The sequence below is a fragment of the Dryobates pubescens genome, chromosome 14 (genome assembly GCF_014839835.1).
Source record: "Dryobates pubescens isolate bDryPub1 chromosome 14, bDryPub1.pri, whole genome shotgun sequence".
Classification (NCBI taxonomy): Eukaryota; Metazoa; Chordata; class Aves; order Piciformes; family Picidae; genus Dryobates; species Dryobates pubescens.
Window position 1 is genome coordinate 25,815,812 of NC_071625.1, and position 20,441 is coordinate 25,836,252.

Below are 20,441 nucleotides of genomic sequence, written 5' to 3' on the forward strand. Positions count from 1 at the left end.
CTGGGGTGGATTAGAAGGGCTGTGGTGAGTAGGTCAAGAGAGGTTCTGCTTCCCCTATGTCCTTCCCTGGTGAGACCACAACTGGAATATTGTGTCCAGTTCTGGGCCCCTCAGGTCAAGAAGGACCTCAGGGAACTGCTTGAGAGAGTCCAGCACAGAGTCACAAAGCTGCTGCAGGCAGTGGAACATCTCCCTGTGAGGACAGGCTGAGGGAGCTGGAGCTTGGAGCAGGGGAGCCTGAGGGTGACCTCATTGCTGGGGATAAAGATGTGCAGGGCAGTGTGGGGAGGATGGAGCCAGGCTCTGCTCAGGGATGTCCAAGGACAGGACAAGGGGCACTGGGGGCAAGCTGGAGCAGAGGAGGTGCCACAGGAACAGAAAGAGGAAACTTTTTGCCTGTGAGGGTGGCAGAGCCCTGGAGCAGGCTGCCCAGAGAGCTTGTGGAGTCTCCTGCTCTGGAGACTTTCCAACCCCACCTGGATGTGTTCCTGTGTGACCTGCCCTGGGTGATGCTGCTCTGGCAGGGGGGCTGGCCTGGCTGATCTCTGGGGGTCCCTTCCAACCCCTAACACTCTGTGGTTCTGTGATTACACAGTGCATTTCATTACCAGATCAGGAAGCACAAACCAAAGATTTAACAACTTACTCCTACAAGTTCTTCCATCCTCCCTCAAGACGAAGTCCTCATGGCACTTGCAGACATAGGAATCATCCATATTAACACAAATTTGTTCACAGCCATGGTCAACTGAGTTGCAGACATCCTGATCTGGGAAGAGTGGATGGAGTTTGTGAGGTGAGGTTCTTTAGGTAGAGACTACTTTTTATTAACCAGCTCAAATCAGTCCAGAGGAGGTCACAAGGATGATCCAAGGGCTGCAGCACCTCTGCTATGAGGAGCAGTTGAGGGAGCTGGGGGTGGTCAGCCTGGAACACTCCAGGGGGACCTTAGAGCTGCCTTCCAATAGCTGAAGGGATCCTCCAGGAAGGCTGCAGAGGGACTTTTCCTGAGGGTATCTAGAGACAGGCCAAGGGGGAATGGTTTGAAGCTGAGGGAGAGCAGGGTGAGAGTGGAGCTGAGGAAGAAGTTTCTCAGTGAGAGGGTGGTGAGACTCTGGAACAGGCTGCCCAGGGAGGCTGTGGCTGCCTCCTGCCTGGGGGTGTTGTGTTCAAAGCCAGGCTAGATGAGGCCTCGAGCAGCTGAGTCTTGTTGAGAGGTGTCCCTGGGCATGGTGGGGAGGTTGGAGTAGATGAGCTTTGAGGTCCCCTCCTAGCTAAGCCATTCTGTGACCTAGGCACAAACCACTTCAGCTTAACTTGATCAAATGTAGTGGTGTTCCACCAGACACAAACACCCTCTCCTCTGTCTGCATTAGCAGATGATTCCCCTCCTGAGGGCCATTCTGTGACTCAGCTGGCTGGATGCCACAAACACACACGTGAAAACACAACACTTAAAAGCCTCACATAAGAACACACTTCTGCAGCTCAGGCTACTCACATCTACAGGTCTTTCCATCCTCATTCAGTGTGAACTTCTCCTGACACCTGCAGGTGTATGAATCTCCAGTGCTCACACAGAGCTGTTCACAGCCGTGCTCGAGCGAACTGCAAGCATCCTTCTCTGCAAACACAAGAGTTGGTAGTCAGCATACATCAAGCTGAGGCCTCCATTGGGTCTGCAGTTCACCAAATGAAGTCCTGATGCTGCTCACTTCTGCAGGTTTTCCCATCTTCTGCCAGCAGGAACCCATCGTGGCACTGGCAGATGTAGGAGTCCTCAGTGTTAACACAGAGGTGCTCACAGCCGTGCCTCAGCGCTCCGCAGAGATCCTTACCTGCAAGCAGATGCCAGCTCCTGCTGCTCAGTGCACTTCTACACCAGCTGCAGATGGAGAGTGTGCTGATGCACAAGCAGCCTACTTACTTTTGCAGGTTTTCCCATCTTCTCTTAGCAGGAATCCCTCCTGACAGGTACAGACATAGGACTCACCAGTGCTGACACAAGCGTGCTCACAGCCGTGGCTCACTGATGTGCAGACATCCTTGCCTGGGAACAGTCAGACAGTAGCTGATGTGCTTTGTGAGCTCAACTATTGTTATTACACCTCCAAAAACCCATGGGGGTAATCCCATGAGCAAAGAAAGATGGAAGCCTGCAAACCTTGAGTGCTGTGTCCAGTTCTGGGCCCCTCAATGTAAGAAGGACATTGAGACTCTTGAATGTGTCCAGAGAAGGGCAACCAGGCTGGGGAGGGCTCTGGAGCACAGTCCTGTTTGGAGAGGCTGAGGGAGCTGGGGTTGCTTAGCCTGGAGAAGAGGAGGCTCAGGGGAGACCTTCTTGCTCTCTCCAACTCCCTGAAGGGAGGTTGTAGCCAGGTGGGGGTTAGTCTCTTCTCCCAGGCAACCAGAACAAGAGGACACAGTCTCAAGCTGTGCCAGGGGAAATTTAGGCTGGAGGTGAGGAGAAAGTTCTTCCCAGCAAGAGTAATTGGCCATTGGGATGTGCTGCCCAGGGAGGTGGTAGAGTCCCCATCCCTGGAGGTGTTCAAGAGGGGATTGGATGTGGCACTTGGAAACATGGTTTAGTAGTCATGAGGTGTTGGGTGACAGATTGGACTTGATGATCTCTGAGGTCTTTTCCAACCTTATTGGTTCTATGAGTCTATGAAACTGCAAGCAACTTGGCTGATTAAATGGCTCAGCTTACATGGAGCATGAGCTCCTTACCACCTGAGCAGAAGGAGTTGCATGGTGGAGATGGCCTCCTACTGACAAGAAATCATAGAATCATGGAACTGTCAGGGTTGGAAGGGACCTCAAGGATCAGCCAGCAACAATCCCCCTGCCATGGCCAGGGACACCTCACACTACAGCAGGTTGCTCACAGCCACATCCAGCCTGGCTGCCAAAGCCTCCAGGGATGAGGCTTCCACCACCTCCCTGGGCTACCTCCTCCAGTGTCATTTCAGGATTAATCTGACTAGAGCAAGGAGGAGGACTTTGAATGAAGAGCTGTAAAAGTGAAAGGAGGAAATAACTCCGTAGTCACTGAGCACAAATTCATGCTGCTAAAAGTCCAAAATGAATCCAAACACCACAGGATGGAAAGCAAAAGAATTCTTTACATCCTTACACCGATGTCAGGACTCTGCATAAACAAACCTCAGAAGAATAGGAACTGTTGATATGAGGATAATTCACATCCAGCTGGTATTGCTGAGATCTGAAGGGACTATTTGTATGACTGCAATGGGTAAAACCAGCTGGGTAAAGCCCTGTCAAGAAGGATAGATGGGGAGAAAGTATGGAAGGAAGTGGACTCATCTAGCAGCATTCTCCACTTCTTAGCTTGAGAGAGCTTCTCCTCCCCATCTGCTCTGTCCTGCTGAGGACACATCTGGAATATTGTGGCCAGTTCTGGGCCCCTCACTTCAAGAAGGACTTCAGGAAATGCCTCCGAGAGTCCAGCACAGAGCCACAAAGCTGCTGCAGGCAGTGGAACATCTCCCTGTGAGGACAGGCTGAGGGAGCTGGGGCTTGGAGCAGAGGAGCCTGAGGGTGACCTCACTGCTGGGGATAAAGATGTGCAGGGCAGTGGAGGGAGGATGGAGCCAGGCTCTGCTCAGGGATGTCCAGGGACAGCACAAGGGGCACTGGGGGCAAGCTGGAGCAGAGGTGCCACCTAAACAAGAGGAAATACTTCTGTGTTGGAGCCCTGGAGCAGGCTGCCCAGAGAAGTTGTGGAGACTTCTTCTCTGGAGACTTTCCAACCCCACCTGGATGTGTTCCTGTGTGACCTGCCCTGGGTGATGCTGCTCTGGCAGGGGGGTTGGACTGGATGATCTTTTGAGCTCCCTTCCAACCCCTACCATTGTGTGATTCTGTGATTGTGTGTGATCTATGGAGAGCAATATTCTCTTGTGAGAGCAATGAATCAGTGACTAACCTGCTAAGAAGAGGAAAAGGAAAGGTGTTCTCTTCTCGCTGAGGTACTTACTTCGGCATGTCCTCCCGTCCTGCCTCAGTACGAATCCATCATGGCACTGGCAAGTGTAGGAGTCATCAGTGTTAATGCAGAGGTGCTCACAGCCATGACTGACTGACCTGCAGATGTCCTTACCTAGGAATAATTGAGATTTTAGTTACTACAGCTGGATGAATGAGAGAGTGTGCTCAGCCACACCTCAAGTGTTGGTTTCAGTTCTGGGCCTCTCACTCCAGGAAGGACATTGAGGGGCTGGAGAGTGTCCAGAGGAGGGCAATGAGGCTGGAGAAGGGTCTGGAGACCCTGGGCTCTGAGGAGGGGCTGAGGGAGCTGGGGGTGTTCAGGCTGGAGCAGAGGAGGCTGAGGGGAGACCTCCTGGCTCTCTACAGCTCCCTGAAGGGAGGTTGGAGCGAGGAGGGGGCAGCCTCTGCTCCTTGGTGGCAAGACACAGGAGCAGAGGAAATGGCTCCAAGCTGCACCAGGGGAGGCTCAGGCTGGATGCTAGGAAATATTTCTTCCCAGAGAGGTTTCTCAGCCATTGGAATGCTCTGCCCAGGGCAGTGCTGGAGTCCCCATCCCTGGAGGTGTTTAAGCAGTGTGTGGGTGCTCAGAGACATGGCTTAGTGTTGACCCTTGCAGTGCTGGGTGGATGAGCATGAAGGTCTCTTCCAACCAGATACATTCTGTGATTTCCAAGACTTTTAAGGCTAAAATCAGTAAGTTCCTAACAAATACAGAATATAGCCTCCTTTTGGCTGGCAAAACTGCCCACAAGAAGCCCTGCCTCTAACACAAGATGTTCCTTCAGTCCAAGATGTTTCTCCAGTAGCCCTGTGAGTGCCAAACAACAACAACAATAAAGCAGAGTAACATCAAACCAACTTACTTCTACATGTTTTCTTGTCATCCCTCAAGACAAAGCCCTCATAGCACTGGCAGATGTATGAACTGTCAGTGTTCACACAAATATGCTCACAGCCATGGTCAACAGAATTGCAAACATCTTTGTCTGGAAAGAAAGGAGAATATAAGTAAATAAGTCATAGAACCAATAAGGTTGAAAAAGACTTCAGAGATCATCAAGTCCAACCTATCACCCAACACCTCATGACAACTAAACCATGGCTTCAAGTGCCACATCCAATCCCCTCTTGAACATCTCCAGGGATGGGGACTCCAGACCCCTCCCCAGCCTCCTTGCCCTTCTCTGGACACCTTCAAGTGTCTCGATGTCCTTCTTAAATTGAGGAGCCCAGAACTGGACACAGGACTCAAGGTGTGGCCTAACCAGTGCTGAGCACAGGGGAACAATGACTTCCCTGCTCTAACTATTCCTGATGCAGGCCAGGATGCCCTTGGCCTTCTTGGCCAGCTGGGCACACTGCTGGCTCATGTTCAGCTGCTGTCAACCAGTCCCCCCAGGTCCCTCTCTGTTTGGCAGCTCTCAGCCACTCTGCCCCCAGCCTGTAGCTCTGCATGGGGTTGTTGTGGCCAAAGTGCAGCACCCAGCACTTGGACTTGTTCAATGCCATCCTCTTGGGCTCTGCCCATCTGTCCATCCTGTCAAGATCCCTCTGCAGAGCTCTCCTGCCCTCTAACAGATCAACTCCTGCCCCCAGCTTGGTGTCGTCTTGGTTGCCAGTATTGAAAAGATGTCTGTGAACGCACAGCTGACAAAGGACATCTGCTGAGGATAAAGGAGACTTACTCCTACAGGTTTTCCCATCTTCCCTTAGTGCAAATCCCTCAGAACACTGGCAGATGTAGGACTCGTCAGCACTGACACAAAGATGTTCACAGCCGTGGTCAACTGCACTGCAGATGTCTTTACCTGAGAGGAGTTGAGGTGTTTGGTTAAAGTAGATCTACAGACAGCGAATCATAGAATCAATAAGGTTGGAAAAGACCTCAGAGATCATCAAGTCCAACCTGTCACCCAACACCTCATGACTACTAAACCATGGCTCCAAGTGCCACATCCAATCCCCTCTTGAACACCTCCAGGGATGGGGACTCCACCACCTCCCTGGGCAGCACATCCCAATGGCCAACAACTCTCTCTATGAAGAACTTTCTCCTCACCTCCAGCCTAAACCTCCCCTGGCACAGCTTGAGACTGTGTCCCCTTGTTCTGGTGCTGCTTGCCTGGGAGAAGAGACCAACCCCCACCTAGCTACAACCTCCCTTCAGGGAGTTGTAGAGAGCAAGAAGGTCTCCCCTGAGCCTCCTCTTCTCCAGGCTAAGCAACCCCAGCTCCCTCAGCCTCTCCTCACAGGGCTTGGAGAAGTAGGTTTGTTGGCAGCAAACACTTCCATGTCTTGGCACCTGAAAATTCTCAAGTCTTTTTAGACTCCAGGCATGTCAGTTTGGAGTTTAGAATACCCTTTCTGTCCACAGAGCCTCCTACAAGCTTCCAGCAGGTGTTCCAGTGCTACTCCTCTGTTATAATAATCATCTCTTGTTGTTGGATTTGTTAGAACACTTCCACAGATCTACACACTGCAGAGGAAAGTCTGAGTCAGTATCAGAGTACAGGGATGTCCAAGGACAGGACAAGGGGCACTGAGGGCAAGTGGGAACAAAGGAGGCTCCACAGGGACAGAAGGCAAAACTTTTTCCCTGTGAGGGTGGCAGAGCCCTGGAGCAGGCTGCCCAGAGAGGTTGTGTAGTCTCCTGCTCTGGAGACATTCAAGCCCTGTCTGGATGCATTCCTGTGTGATCCTGCTCTGGCAGTTGGGTTGGATTGGATGATCTTTCAAGATCCCTTCCAGCCCCTAACATTCTGTGATTCTCTGAATGTGTCCAGCTGGGTTTTGGAGGCCTCCTGAGAAGGAGACTCCACAATCAGCCTGGGCAGCCTGCTCCAGCAGCCTCACAGGAAATAAGCTTTCCCTTGGTTTAAGTGGAACCTCCTGGGTTGCAGTTTGTGCCCATTGCCCCTTGTCCTGTCACTGGGCATCCCTGAAAAGAGCCCAGCACCATCCTGTGGACACCTGCCCTGTAAATACTGATCAGAATGGAGAAGACCTCCTCTCAGGATGCTCTTCTGCAGACCACACATTGTGTGACTCTGTGATACTTACTCCTGCAGGTTTTCCCATCTTCTCTCAGCAGAAAACCCTCATGACACTTGCAAACATAGGAGTCCCCTTCACTAACACAGACATGCTCACAGCCATGGCTGACTGACTGGCAGATGTCCTGTCCTGGGAATGATTGATACAAAAATAGGTTTTGCATGAATGAAAAGGTGGTAGAAGAATGCAGATAGCATAAAATTGTCAGGGTTGGAAGGGACCTCAAGGCTCAGCCCCCCTGCCATGGCCAGGGACACCTCACACTACAGCAGGTTGCTCACAGCCACATCCAGTCTGGCTGCAAACACCTCCAGGCAGGAGGCTGCCACCACCTCCCTGGGCAACCTGTGCCAGGCTCTCACCACCCTCATGGGGAACAACTTCTTCCTCACATCCAATCTCAATCTACCCATTTCTAGTTTTGCTCCATTCCCCCCAGTCCTATCACTCCCTGACACCCTCAAAAGTCCCTCCCCAGCTTTCTTGGAGCCCTCTTCAGATACTGCAAGGCCACCAGAAGGTCTCCTCAGAGCCTTCTCTTCTCCAGACTGAACAACCCCAACTCTCTCAGTCTATCCCCATAGCAGAGCAGCTCCAGCCCTCTGCTCAGGCTCAAAATGAGTGTCGAGGGGGGACAGGGGGTGGGGGGTTTTGGTTTGGGTTTTTGTTGTGTTTTTCAGTGAGAAGGGCAGAAAGGTTTCTTTCCTTGCCTGATGCACATGGTAAAATGTTCAGGAGATAGTGGTCACTCACTTCTGCAGGTCTTGCCATCTTCTCTCAGTATGAATCCTTCATGACACTTGCAGCTGTAGGAGCTGTCAGCACTAACACAAATGTGCTCACAGCCATGGCTGACTGATTTGCAGACATTTTTACCTGGGAAGAATTTAATAGATGAAAAATAAAAGTGAGGTGAGTTAGCTAAGGGTGAGATGTTCAAAGTCTTACAGTTCCCAGCTGCTGAATGCTCTTTGTCCTTGCTAGCAGACTGGACTCAGTTGTTTTTTTTTCCTGGGCTCATCCAACAGAATGAGGGAGGGGATTCTGCCCCTCTGCTCTGCCCTGCTGAGACCCCACCTGCAGCACTGCCTCCAGTTCTGCTGCCCTCAGCATAAGACAGACATGGAGCTGGTGGAGTGGGTCCCGAGGAGGCCACAAAGATGATCAGAGGGCTGGAGAACTTCCCCTATGAAGGCAGGCTGGAAGAGCTGGGGCTGTTCAGGCTGAAGAAGAGAAGGCTCCGGGGAGACCTTAAAGCAGCCTTCCAGTACCTGAAGGGGCTACAGGAGAACTGGGGAGGGACTTTTGACAAGGGCTGTAGTGATAGGATGAGGCAATGGATTGAAGCTTGAGGAGGGTAGATTTAGACTGGAGATTAATAAGTTCTTTGCAGTGAGACATTGGAACAGGCTGCTCAGGGAAGTGGTGGATGTCCCCTTCCTGGGGGTGTTCAAGGCCAGGCTGGATGAGGCCTTGAGCAGCCTGGGCTGGTGGGAGGTGTCCTTGCCCATGGCAGGGGGGGTGGCACTAGGTGATCTTTAAGTTCCCTGCCAACCCAAACCTCTCCATAACTCTATGAATCTCTAGCCCCCCCTGTTTCCAGCTGTAACAAAAAGCTGATGAGATCTGTGGCTATTTTTTGGGCTTGCAGTTACAAACTACTCAATGCCTGTGTGTTTTTCAGAGACTTGTCCATGATCCTTCTTTCACAGAAATATTGAGGCTGGAATAGACCTCTGAGATCATCAAGTCCAGCCTATGACCTTACACCACCAGATCAATTAGACCATGTCACTAAGTGCCACATCCAATCTGCCCTTAAACACCTCCAGGGGTGGTGACTCCACCACCTCCGTGGGCAGCACATTCCAGTGTCTGATTCCCCTTTCCATGAGGAAGTGCTTTCAACCTAAACCTCCCCTGGCACAGCTTCAGGCCATGCCCTCACAAGTTGCCTGGGAGAGGAGCCCAACCTACACCTGACTACAGCTTCCCTTCAGGTAGTTGTAGAGAGTGATAAGGTTCCCCCTGAGTCTCCTCCAGGCTGAGCACCCCCAGCTCCCTCAGCCTCTCCTCATCAGGCTTTCCCTCCAGTCCCTTCCCCAGTCTGGTTGCTCTCCTCTGGACCCACTCCAGCACCTCCAGATCTTTCTTGCAGCGAGGGGCCCAGAATCAGGTTCAACACACCAATCATCCTTTCCAGCTATAAAAACCAACCTAAGCCTCCTCTGGCTTAGGGATCAAAAGTATAAAAGTGGAGAAAAAAAATTGGCAATGGATTCTTTTTCTTGGTATCTGCCATTCATCCCAGCTGCATAAAGTCTCACATCTGTATTGCAAGCCTATCCCTTTTGCAATCATCCTTACCCCATGCTGGACAAAATGACCTTTCCCTTACTCCTATTGCAAGCTTCATGCTGAGTGCAAGGCTTCAGAAGCAGAGTATTTGTGCCTTGATTTGAGAAGACAATTACAGTTGTCCTTTGCAAGGATTAAGTCAGAATGACATAGTTTTGAATCCACAAGAGTCCAATTCCAGGGCTGCTTTTTCGAGGACACAAACGATCAGGGTGTGATTGAGGTGCCTGGAAGTGTTCACCCAGTACCATTTCAGATGCTGTAACATATCCAAGGTGGATGGCATACTGCTGGCAAACAGGACACCAAAGGGGAAACAATGAACTTTTGCAGTCCTTGACAGTTTAAAATGCCACTGGACAGCAATGTTCAGGCAATCACACCCTAGGTTACAGACTTCTTCACAGGGTCACACAGGATGTTAAGGGTTGGAAGGGACCTCTGGAGATCATCCAGTCCACCCCCCCTGCCAGAGCAGAACCAGAGAATCCAGCACAGGCAGCACAGGAACACATCCAGACAGGGATGGAAAGGGTCCAGAGAAGGAGACTCCACAACCTCTCTGGGCAGCCTGTTCCAGGGCTCTGGTACCCTCACAGTGAAGAAGTTTCTCCTCAGGTTGAGGTGGAACCTCCCTTGCTGTAGTTTCCATCCACTGCCCTTTGTCCTATCCCAGGGCACAAGTGAGCAGAGGCTGTCCCTGTCCCTTCCTTCCTAACCCCCACCCCTCAGCTATTGACAGACATTGATCAGATCCCCTCTCAGTCTTCTCCTCTCCAGACTAAACAGCCCCAGGGCTCTCAGCCTCTCCTCACCAGGCAGTGCTGCAGCCCCTTCAGCATCCTTGTAACCCTCCCTTGGACTATCTCCAGCAGATCCCTGTCCCTCTTGAACTGGGGAGCCCAGAGCTGGATGCAATATTCCAGGTGAGGTCTCAGCAGGGCAGAGTAGAGGGGGAGGAGAACCTCCCTGGCTCTGCTGGCCACACTCCTCTGAATGCAGCCCAGGATCCCCTTGGCCTTCTTAGCCCCCAGGGCACTTTGCTGTCCCATACAGAACTTGCTGTCCACCAGCACTCCTAGGTCCTTCTCCACAGGGCTGCTGTCCAGCAGATCCCCTCCTGACCCTGTAGGTGTGCAGTACAAACCCAGCTGCAGGCTGCTGGATGCTCACTCACGTCTGCAGGTTTTGCCGTCACTCCGAAGCCTGTAGCCTTCCAGGCACTGGCAGGTGTAAGATCTGTCCCCACTCACACACAAGTGTTCACAGCCATGATCACTCAGGGCACAATAGTCAACTCCTGCAGGAGCAATCACAGTTAGCAGCCACAAAAAAAATAGATCAGCACATCACTGGGTTTTAGCCTCTAGCAGTTGCATGGCACATGAGCAAGGAAATCCAGGGCACTCTGCTGTCCCATGCAGAACTTGTTGTCCACCAGCACTCCCAGCTCCTTCTCCCCAGGGCTGCTCTCCAGCAGATCCCCTCCCAGCCTGTGCTGCTGCAGTTGATTCTTCCTCCCCAGGTGCAGGACTCTGCACTTCTCCTTGTTGAACCTCCTTAGGTTCCTCTCTGCCCAGCTCTCAGTCTGTCCAAGTCTCTGAATGGCCACACAGCCTCCAGGTGTCTCAAGCAGGGGTTAGGCTCCAGACCCTGTCACTGCTCCATGTACACTGGTTCTGCTTTCCTATTAGAGCTGCAGCTGTAGAAGCCAAGTCCCTCAAGTTATTGGAGGTGGGGGGGAGGGAATAGCATGGAGGCAAAGATAAGTTTAAAGACAAATTTTCCTTTGCTGACTTGCCTCACCTCTCCCCAGACCATTTCTGTGGCTGAGCACTTGCATTGTGAGGGCTGTTAAAACTGTGTTGCCTGAGAGCAAGCAAAGGAGCAAGCTTTGGAGCTGCTCCAACACTCAAGCTTGAAAAATAGTGTACCTCCTTAGCCTGGAGCAGAAGTGGCCACATCCTTCTCATCAAAGAGGGCCAGGAAAAGGCAACAGGCAAAATGAATTCACATTCCACTTCCCCTGACCCTTCCCAGAGAAGTGTTTTGCCCTCTGAAGGAGGCAATTCAGCCATCTGTGTATCTGCAACGATTCTCAATGAGCATGTGACTGACAAAAGGGGGGAGAGCTGTCAGGACAGATTTTGACCCCTTCTTAAAGGGCTTCCACACAAAATATGAAGCCCAGTGTGGGACCCTCACTCTCCTCTGAGCCCAGGTAAGCTGCTGCAGTTTGCCTGGGGGACACTGAGCTGTTGGTCAGGCACATTTGGCATGCCATTGAAAAACTGTCCTCAACACCTGGATCTTACAAAGCTCTTCCAAATCTCTGAGCATTTACAGTTATCCTGACTGGACCCTCCCCCGGGGCTTTCAATTTATTATTCCCCCTGTCTGTTTCTGCTTTCCAGCCATGGTTGAAGCATTGCCAGCATGCAGTCTGTAAGAATAAACTGAAGGTAAGCCTGGAAGAATAAATTCCTCTGCCCTGTGAGGAAAGGAACAAGGTTAAGGAATCAGAGAATCCACAAGGTTGGAAAAGACCTCAGAGATCATCAAGTCCAACCTGTCACCCAACACCTCCTGACAAACTAAACCATGGCTCCAAGTGTCACATCCAATCCCCTCTTGAACACCTCCAGGGACGGTGACTCCACCACCTCCCTGGGCAGCACATTCCAATGGCCAATCTCTCTTGCTGGGAAGAACTTTCTCCTCCCCTCCAGCCTAAACTTTCCCTGGCACAGCTTGAGACTGTGTCCTCTTGTTCTGGTGCTGGTTGCCTGGGAGAAGAGACCAACCCCCACCTGGCTACAACCTCCCTTCAGGGAGTTGGAGAGAGCAAGAAGGTTTCCCCTGAGCCTCCTCTTCTGCAGGCTAAGCAACCCCAGCTCCCTCAGCCTCTCCTCACAGGGCTGTGCTCCAGACTCCTCCCCAGCTTTGTTGCCCTTCTCTGGACACCTTCCAGCAACTCAACATCTTTCCCAAACTGAGGGGCCCAGAACTGGACACAGGACTCAAGGTGTGGCCTAACCAGTGCTGAGCACAGGGCACAATGGCTTCCCTGCTCCTGCTGGCCACACTATTTCTGATGCAAGCCAGGATGCCATTGGCCTTCTTGGCCAGCTGGGCACACTGCTGGCTCATGTTCAGCTGCTGTCAATCACTACCCTCAGGTCCCTTTCTGCCTGGCTGCTCTCCAGCCACTCTGACCCCAGCCTGTAGCACTGCCTGGGGTTGTTGTGGCCAAAGTGCAGCACCTGGCACCTGGACTTGTTGAATGCCATCCTGTTGGACTCTGCCCATCTGTCCAGCAAAGGAGGTTTACAACCACAAGAATAGAATAGAATAGAATTATAGAATTAATCAGTTTGGAAAAGTCCATCTAATCAACTAAACCATGGCACCAAGTGCCTCATCCAGGCTCCTCTTAAACACCTCCAGTGATGGGGACTCCACCACCTCCCTGGGCAGCACATCCCCATGGCCAATCTCTCTGGCTGGGAAGAACTTCTCCCTAACATCAGGAGACTCACGTGTGCAGGTTTTCAGGTCCTCATTGATGACAAATCCTTCAGTGCACTGACAGACATAGGAGGTATCAGTGTTCAGGCAGAGCTGCTCACAGCCATGATTGCTCTCAGCACAGTGGTCCACCCCTGTTGATTGGTGAGAACAGTTGAAGAAATCACCTTAGAGCCACGGACACAACCACTGCCACGCTGTGGTTAGCAGGCGATGCCTTCACAGAGCCAGGCCAACAGATCAGCACAGCTCTTCATTTCTGCAGCATCCCCACCTGCTTCAGCAGCTTGAGTTACTCAACAGCACCCACATGAAATCAACAACCCCATCTGGCAGGTAACAAACGATGAAGAATCACAGAATTGTCATGTTTGGAAAGGACCTCAAGGCTCAGCCAGTTCCAACCCCCCTGCCATGGCCAGGGACACCTCACACTACAGCAGGTTGCTCACAGCCACATCCAGCCTGGCTGCAAAAACCTCCAGGGATGAGGCTTCCACCACCTTCATGGGCAACCTGTGCCAGGCTCTCACCACCCTCATGGGGAACAACTTCTTCCTCACATCCAAGCTCAATCTCCCCATTTCTAGTTTTGCTCCATTCCCCCCATCCCTATCACTCCCTGACACCCTCAAAAGTCCCTCCCCAACTTTCTTGGAGCCCCCTTCAGATACTGCAAGGCCACCAGAAGGTCTCCTCAGAGCCTTCTCTTCTCCAGACTGAACAGCCCCAACTCTCTCAGTCTGTCCCCATAGCAGAGCAGCTCCAGCCCTCTGCTCATCCTCATGGCCCTTCTTTGGACACCTTCCAGCACCTCCAGATCCTTCCTGTCCTAGGGGCTCCAGAACTGAACACAGTTCTCAGCTGCTCTGAGCTTCTGCAGCCTTCCTGGAGGATGCAAGGGCTGGAGCAGCTCTGCTATGAGGATCAGTTGAGGGAGCTGGGGGTGGTCAGCCTGGAGAAGAGAAGACTCTGGGGGGACCTTAGAGCTGCCTTCCAGTATCTGAAAGGATCCTAGGGAAAGGCTGCAGAGAGACTTTTCCTAAGGGTGTCCAGAGACAGGCCAAGGGGGAATGGTTTGAAGCTGAGGGAGAGCAGGGTGAGACTGGAGCTGAGGAAGAAGTTGTTCAGTGTGAGGGTGGTGAGACTCTGGAACAGGCTGCCCAGGGAGGCTGTGGCTGCCTCCTGCCTGGGGGTGTTCCAGGCCAGGCTGGATGAGGCCTTGAGCAGCTGAGTCTAGTTGAGAGGTGTCTCTGGGCATGGCAGGGAGGTTGGAGTAGATGAGCTTCGAGGTCCCCTCCTAGCTAAGCCATTCTGTGACCTAGGCACAAACCACTTCAGCTTAACTTGATCAAATGTAGTGGTGTTCCACCAGACACAAACACCCTCTCCTCTGTCTGCATTAGCAGATGATTTACAGATGTGCAAAGGCACGTCTGCAGCTCTTTGCTTACATAAAACCCATTGCTCTACTTGATTTAAAATGACTTCATGCTAAATTGCGCTGTTTATTTAACCAAGCAACACTTTTTCCTCCCCCCCCTAGTATTTGGTCCAGGTTTAACTTCCTACACAGGGATGACATTGGCTTGAACAGGCAAAGCTAAGGTGTTTTTACTAGCTTGAGCAAGTTCCAGTTGGAAGATTCTTCTGGTTTGGTTTCTTTTTTTTCCAAGAGCTTACATCATCCTGAAGAGGCTCTCAGAGCTCAGAAAGAATTGTGGGAAAGAAAAGCAAACTCTGTGAGAAACTGCATCTGCTTGGGGCTTTTACAACACAAACACCCACACTACTGTAAAGTCTAACCTCAAATATTCCAGGCTTAAAATAGTTGGGGTTCTGATGCAGCACCTCTCAGTTCACTTTTCCAAAGAGGGGAGTAATTATCAAGCTGCTTCTTAGCAGCCTTTAGAAATCAGCATAACTGGAAACATGGAATGGAATGGAATGGAATGGAATGGAATGGAATGGAATGGAATGGAATGGAATGGAATGGAATAATCCAGGCTGGAAGAGACCTTTGAGATCGAGTCCAACCTATCACCCAACACCATCTAATCAACTAAACCATGGCACCAAGCACCCCATCAAGTCACCTCCTAAACACCTCCAATGATGGTGACTCCACCACCTCCCTGGGCAGCACATCCCAATGGCCAATTACTCTCTCTATCAAGAATTTCTTCCTAACATCCAGTCTGACTCTCCCCTGGCACAGCTTGAGGCTGTGTCCTCTTGTTCTGGTGCTGGTTGCCTGAGAGAAGAGACCAACCCCCACCTGGCTACAACCTCCCTTCAGGTAGTTGTAGACAGCAATAAGGTCTCCCCTGAGCCTCCTCTTCTCCAGGCTAAGCAACCCCAGCTCCCTCAGCCTCTCCTCACAGAGTTGTGCTCCAGACCCCTCCCCAGCTTTGTTGCCCTTCTCTGGACACCTTCCAGCAAGTCAACATCTTTCCTAAACTGAGGGGCCCAGAACTGGACACAGGATCACAGGATGTTAAGGGTTGGAAGTGACCTCCAGAGATCATCCAGTCCAACCCCCTGCCAGAGCAGCATCACCTAGGGCAGGTTACACAGGAACACATTGAGGGAGGTCTTGAATGTCTCCAGAGAAGGAGACTCCACAACCTCTCTGGGCAGCCTGCTCCAGGGCTCTGCCACCCTCACCATACAGAGGTGTCTCCTCATGTTGAGATGGAACCTCCTGTGTTCCAGCTTGTACCTGCTGTTCCTTGTCCTATCACTGGGCACCACCAAAAAGAAACCATCACCTTCATCCTGACACCCACCCCTCAGCTATTGATAGACATTGATCAGATCCTCTCTCAGCCTTCTCCTCTCCAAACTAAACAGCCTCAGGTCTCTCAGTCTATCTTCCAGTTTCTCACCCCCCTGAATGTACTAAAATTCCACAGGGACAATAAAACCCAGGGTAGCAGGGAGTGCTGGAAAGCAGCACTGTTTACACAATGATGCTTCTTGGGAAAGCAAGTTTAAGGCTGAAAAAGAAAAATGCCTCCACAGTTCCAGAACTTCCAAATGTTAGGAGTGTAGATCTATCATGATGCTGCTCCAGGCAACCTCTTTATTCAGCGCTGGTTAGGCCCTACCTTGAGTCCTGTGTCCAGTTCTGGGCCCCTCAATTTAAGAAGGACATAGAGACTCTTGAACGTGTCCAGAGAAGGGCAACAAGGCTGGGGAGGGGTCTGGAGCACAGCCCTGTGAGGAGAGGCTGAGGGAGCTGGGGTTGCTTAGCCTGGAGAAGAGGAAGCTCAGGGGAGACCTTCTTGCTCTCTACAACTCCCTGAAGGGAGGTTGTAGCCAGGTGGGGGTTGGTCTCTTCTCCCAGGCAACCAGCACCAGAACAAGAGGACACAGTCTCAAGCTGCACCAGGGGAGGTTGAGGCTGGAGGTGAGGAGAAAGTTCTTCCCAGCAAGAGAGATTAGCCATTGGGATGTGCTGCCCAGGGAGGTGGTGGAGTCACTGTCCCTGGAGGTGTTCAAGAGGGGATTGGATGTGGCACTTGGAGCCATGGTTTAGTTAGTCATGAGGTGTTGGGTGACAGGTTGGACTTGATGATCTCTGAGGTCTTTTCCAACCTTATTGATTCTATGATTCTATGAAATATCAGCAGTACATTGCTCCCCTCACAAGAACTGAGTCACTTCGTCAGCTTAGTTCATTCTGCTACTGACAAACATCTGTCCTTGGCTAAAGCAACTGGGCTAAGCAAGGTGAATTCATTTTATTGCTTAAAGCTGCTTGTGGCACTGCAAGACAAGGTCAGAATTGGGGCTGTTCAGCCTGGAGAGGAGAAGGCTCTAGAGAAAGCTTAGGGAAGCATTTCAATATCTGAAGGGGACCTACAGGAAGGCTGGGGAGGGACTGTTCAGAAGGGCCTCTGGGGACAGGATGAGAGGCAGGGGTTTGAAACTGGAGCAGGGCAGATTCAGGTTGGCCATCAAGAGGAAGTTCTGCACAGTGAGAGTGGTGAAAGACTGGAACAGGCTGCCCAGGGATGTGGTTGAAGCTGCAAGCTTGGACACATAGAAGATGAGACTGGATGTGTGCCTGTGCAGCCTGCTCTAGTTGGAGGTGTCCCTGCTGAGTGCAGGGGGGTTGGACAAGCTGCCCTTCGAGGGTCCCTTCTTCCAGCCTAATGCAGTCTAAGAATCTGTGGGTTTGAGCCACTCTGTCACTCTTCAGCTTTGCACAGATTCAGAAAACCTCTAATCCCCCACACCTAGGCTGCAAACCAAGCAAAGTGTTTTCCCAGCACCACTGGCTCAGTTAAAGCTCAGCTTTATAAAGAAACATTTCGCTTCAACCTTAATCACAGAGAAAACTTTCATCCCTTCAGCAGGGAAACTATTGACTGCAGGTTTAAGAAGTGCAAGCAGATGAGCTTTGTTTTGTCCAAAGGATTACTCACTTTTGCATGTTTTCTTATCTGGATTAAGTCTAAACCCTTCTTGGCATCGACAGAAATAGGAATCATCTGCATTAACACATTCCTGTTCACAACCATGGTCCTCAAGAGCACAGTAGTCTGGTCCTAGAAGGTGGGGAGAAAAATGGTGTCAGTGAACAATACAATTCCTCAGGAGAGATGCTTTACTTTCTTTTCTTTAGGCTGTTATTTTTTCCCTAGGTGCCATCCTGACTTGTTTCACCATATTGTCTTAAACCATGACAACATAATGTTCTTGGACAGGATGATCTTGAAGGTCTCTTCCAACCTGGTCTATTCCATTCTATTCCATTCTATCCCATTCCATTCTATCCCATTCCATTCCATTCCATTCCATTCCATTCCATTCCATTCCATTCCATTCCATTCCATTCCATTCCTTTCCTCCCACCCCCAATCCCTGCCTTGCTTAGCTACACCTCAAGTGCACAAGCACTGCATGCAGAAGTGAGAATCTTAAATGTGCCTCAGCATTCTGCAGCTAAGTGCCACACGTTGCCTCAGCAAAGCTACCTCTTTGTTTCACTCAGAGCAAGGTAGATCTGAGCTGTAATAAACACACAAAGGTGCTTTTGAGTGCTGCTCATTAAACAGTGCAGGACAGTCATCATCAGACGCTGGAACAGGTTGCCCAGGGAGGTGGTAGAAGCCCCATCGATGCCTGGAGATGTTCGAGGCCAGGCTGGATGAGGCCTTGAGCAACCTGGGCTGCTGGAAGGGGTCCCTGCCCATGGTGGGGGTAGGGAGGTGGAACTAGGTGATCTTTAAGGTCCCTTCCAACCCAAAGCATTCTATGAATCTATGATTCATAACATATGGGAATTAGGGGACACTTTTGCTCCAAAGAGCTCTCCTGCTACCTTGTTTTTCACCTGTACCCTTAGCCCTTCCCCTCAAAAGCCAAACTAATCCCAACACAGCTTGCATTGCCCTGCAAGACCTTTGGCTTCCAGGGCACTCCTAACATCTTCTCCACCTGATACACTGTTCAGTGCTCCAGGGACCAGTGGGAATATCCCTGCTGAGAAGTGGAAGACAGAAGAAGTACAAAACTGTTCATAACTCAACCTCAGCACAACTTACTTCTGCAGGTTCTTTTGTCTGGGTTCAAAAGGAAGCCTGGGTAGCATCTACAGTAATAGGAGTCCTCAGTGTTAACACATTCGTGTTGGCAGCCTTGGTTATCCAAAGCACAGTAGTCAACAACTGAAAAAGAACAAGATGTGCAGTGAGCAAAACCAAACTAGAACCAGCATGCCACTAGTTACACACAGCAGCTGGGAGTGAGGGAAAGCTGACAACACCTCTGTCATGAAGAGCCTTTCCCCAGTGGATAAATCAGATTTGATGTCACTTCTGGGTCATCTCTCCTACCCTCTGAACATCTATCAGCTCTTGGACTGCCAGGAGCCTTCTCAACATGATTTCTCAGAACTGGAAGCCATGCTTGTCAGTAACTCTGTCCAGATGTTCACACTGTACAGCAGGGCGTAGCAAAGTTTGTTTCATTCAGCTCTGCCTCCTGTCCCAGTCCTGGGATTGCTTCCACTTTTCCTTAGTTGCTTCCCAGCTGTATTTGTTCTTAAGAGCCGTTTCCATGGCCTGAGTATAAAGGAGACCCATGGCAATACCTCCTGCACTAAAGGACCATCCCTCTACATTGGCTCTCTCTAATGCTCTCCAGATTCATCCTGCACAAAGCAGTTGCAGCTAGGAAGCAGCCTGAGAGCTTGGGGCTGATCTTCACCGTTGCTGTTTTGCTCATGCAACACCTTTTGGATGACAGAAACAAAACATCATGGGCAGGACAGTCACTGATTTCACACTTCCAGATTTCCCAGGCAGATTCCTGAGGGGCAGTAAGACAGTTCTGCAGAGCTGACTCACTCAGGTCCAAAGTGCTAAGGAAGTTAATTCACTATTTTTGGTTTAATTAGTATTATTATCATTTCTTTGCAGATTAAGCTGTTTCTGCACAAAGAAAGCCTTGGAAGAACTGAAAGCCAAGCCACAAAGCAGGTGTTCTCTCCCCAAAGAGCTGCCAGGCTTTTACACCAGACAAAACTGCCTGATTCTTCCTGCAGGAGACAGTCAACGTGCTCAGCTTCACAGCCATTTCAGGACACAGGTTCCCCTGCTTGGCCAGCTGAGTCATTCTGGTTTCATTAATTTATACTCCTGAGCCTCCCAAACTACTTGAGGAGGAGGCAGTAATTTGTTTGGATGAATCAGTTTCCTTTCCTCCCTTTGCAAAGGTGTGCTAAGATATTTAGGCAAGGTCATCTAGTCTGGAAAGGGGAGAGGGCATAGAGATACGTGTCCAGAGAAGGGCCACGAGGATGAGCAGAGGGCTGGAGCTGCTCTGCTGTGGAGACAGACTGAGAGAGTTGGGGTTCTTCTGTCTGGAGAAGAGAAGGCTCCTAGGAGACCTTCCTGTGGCCTTCCAGGATCTGAAGGGGGCTCCAAGAAAGCTGGGGAGGGACTTTTGAGGGTGTCAGGGAGTGACAGGACTGGGGGGAATGGAGCAAAACTAGAAATGGGTAGATTGAGCTTGGATGTGAGGAAGAAGTTGTTCCCCATGAGGGTGGTGAGAGACTGGCACAGGTTGCCCAGGGAGGTGGTGGAAGCCTCCTGCCTGGAGGTGTTTGCAGCCAGGCTGGCTGTGGCTGTGAGCAACCTGCTGTAGTGTGAGGTGTCCCTGGCCATGGCAGGGGGGTTGGAATTGGCTGATCCTTGAGGCCCCTTCCAACCCTCATAATTGTGTATAAACTATTAATTTGACACACACAGAATGTTAGAGGGTGGAGGGGACCTCCAGAGGTCTTCCAGCCCCCCCCCGCCAGAGCAGGATCACCCAGGGCAGGTCACACAGGAACACATCCAGGTGAGTTTGGAATGTCTCCAGAGAAGGAGACTCCACAACCTCTCTGGGCAGCCTGCTCCAGGGCTCTGCCACCCTCACAATGAAAAAGTTTTCCCTTCTGAACACGTCTACCCCCAGTGCCCCTTGTGCTGTCC

General features: G+C 51.1%; 1 protein-coding gene across 1 annotated transcript in view; it reads right to left on the reverse strand.

The window, feature by feature from the left end:
• Positions 1 to 20,441, reverse strand: part of MATN2 (matrilin 2) — a 58,090-nt gene that overhangs the window by 10,838 nt on the left and 26,811 nt on the right. Inside the window, 13 exon segments of the mRNA XM_054167206.1 lie at positions 647 to 769; positions 1,502 to 1,624; positions 1,716 to 1,838; positions 1,928 to 2,050; positions 4,001 to 4,123; positions 4,875 to 4,997; positions 5,697 to 5,819; positions 7,072 to 7,194; positions 7,819 to 7,941; positions 10,601 to 10,723; positions 12,963 to 13,085; positions 17,385 to 17,507; positions 18,507 to 18,629. Of these exon segments, the coding sequence (XP_054023181.1) occupies positions 647 to 769; positions 1,502 to 1,624; positions 1,716 to 1,838; positions 1,928 to 2,050; positions 4,001 to 4,123; positions 4,875 to 4,997; positions 5,697 to 5,819; positions 7,072 to 7,194; positions 7,819 to 7,941; positions 10,601 to 10,723; positions 12,963 to 13,085; positions 17,385 to 17,507; positions 18,507 to 18,629 (1,599 nt within the window).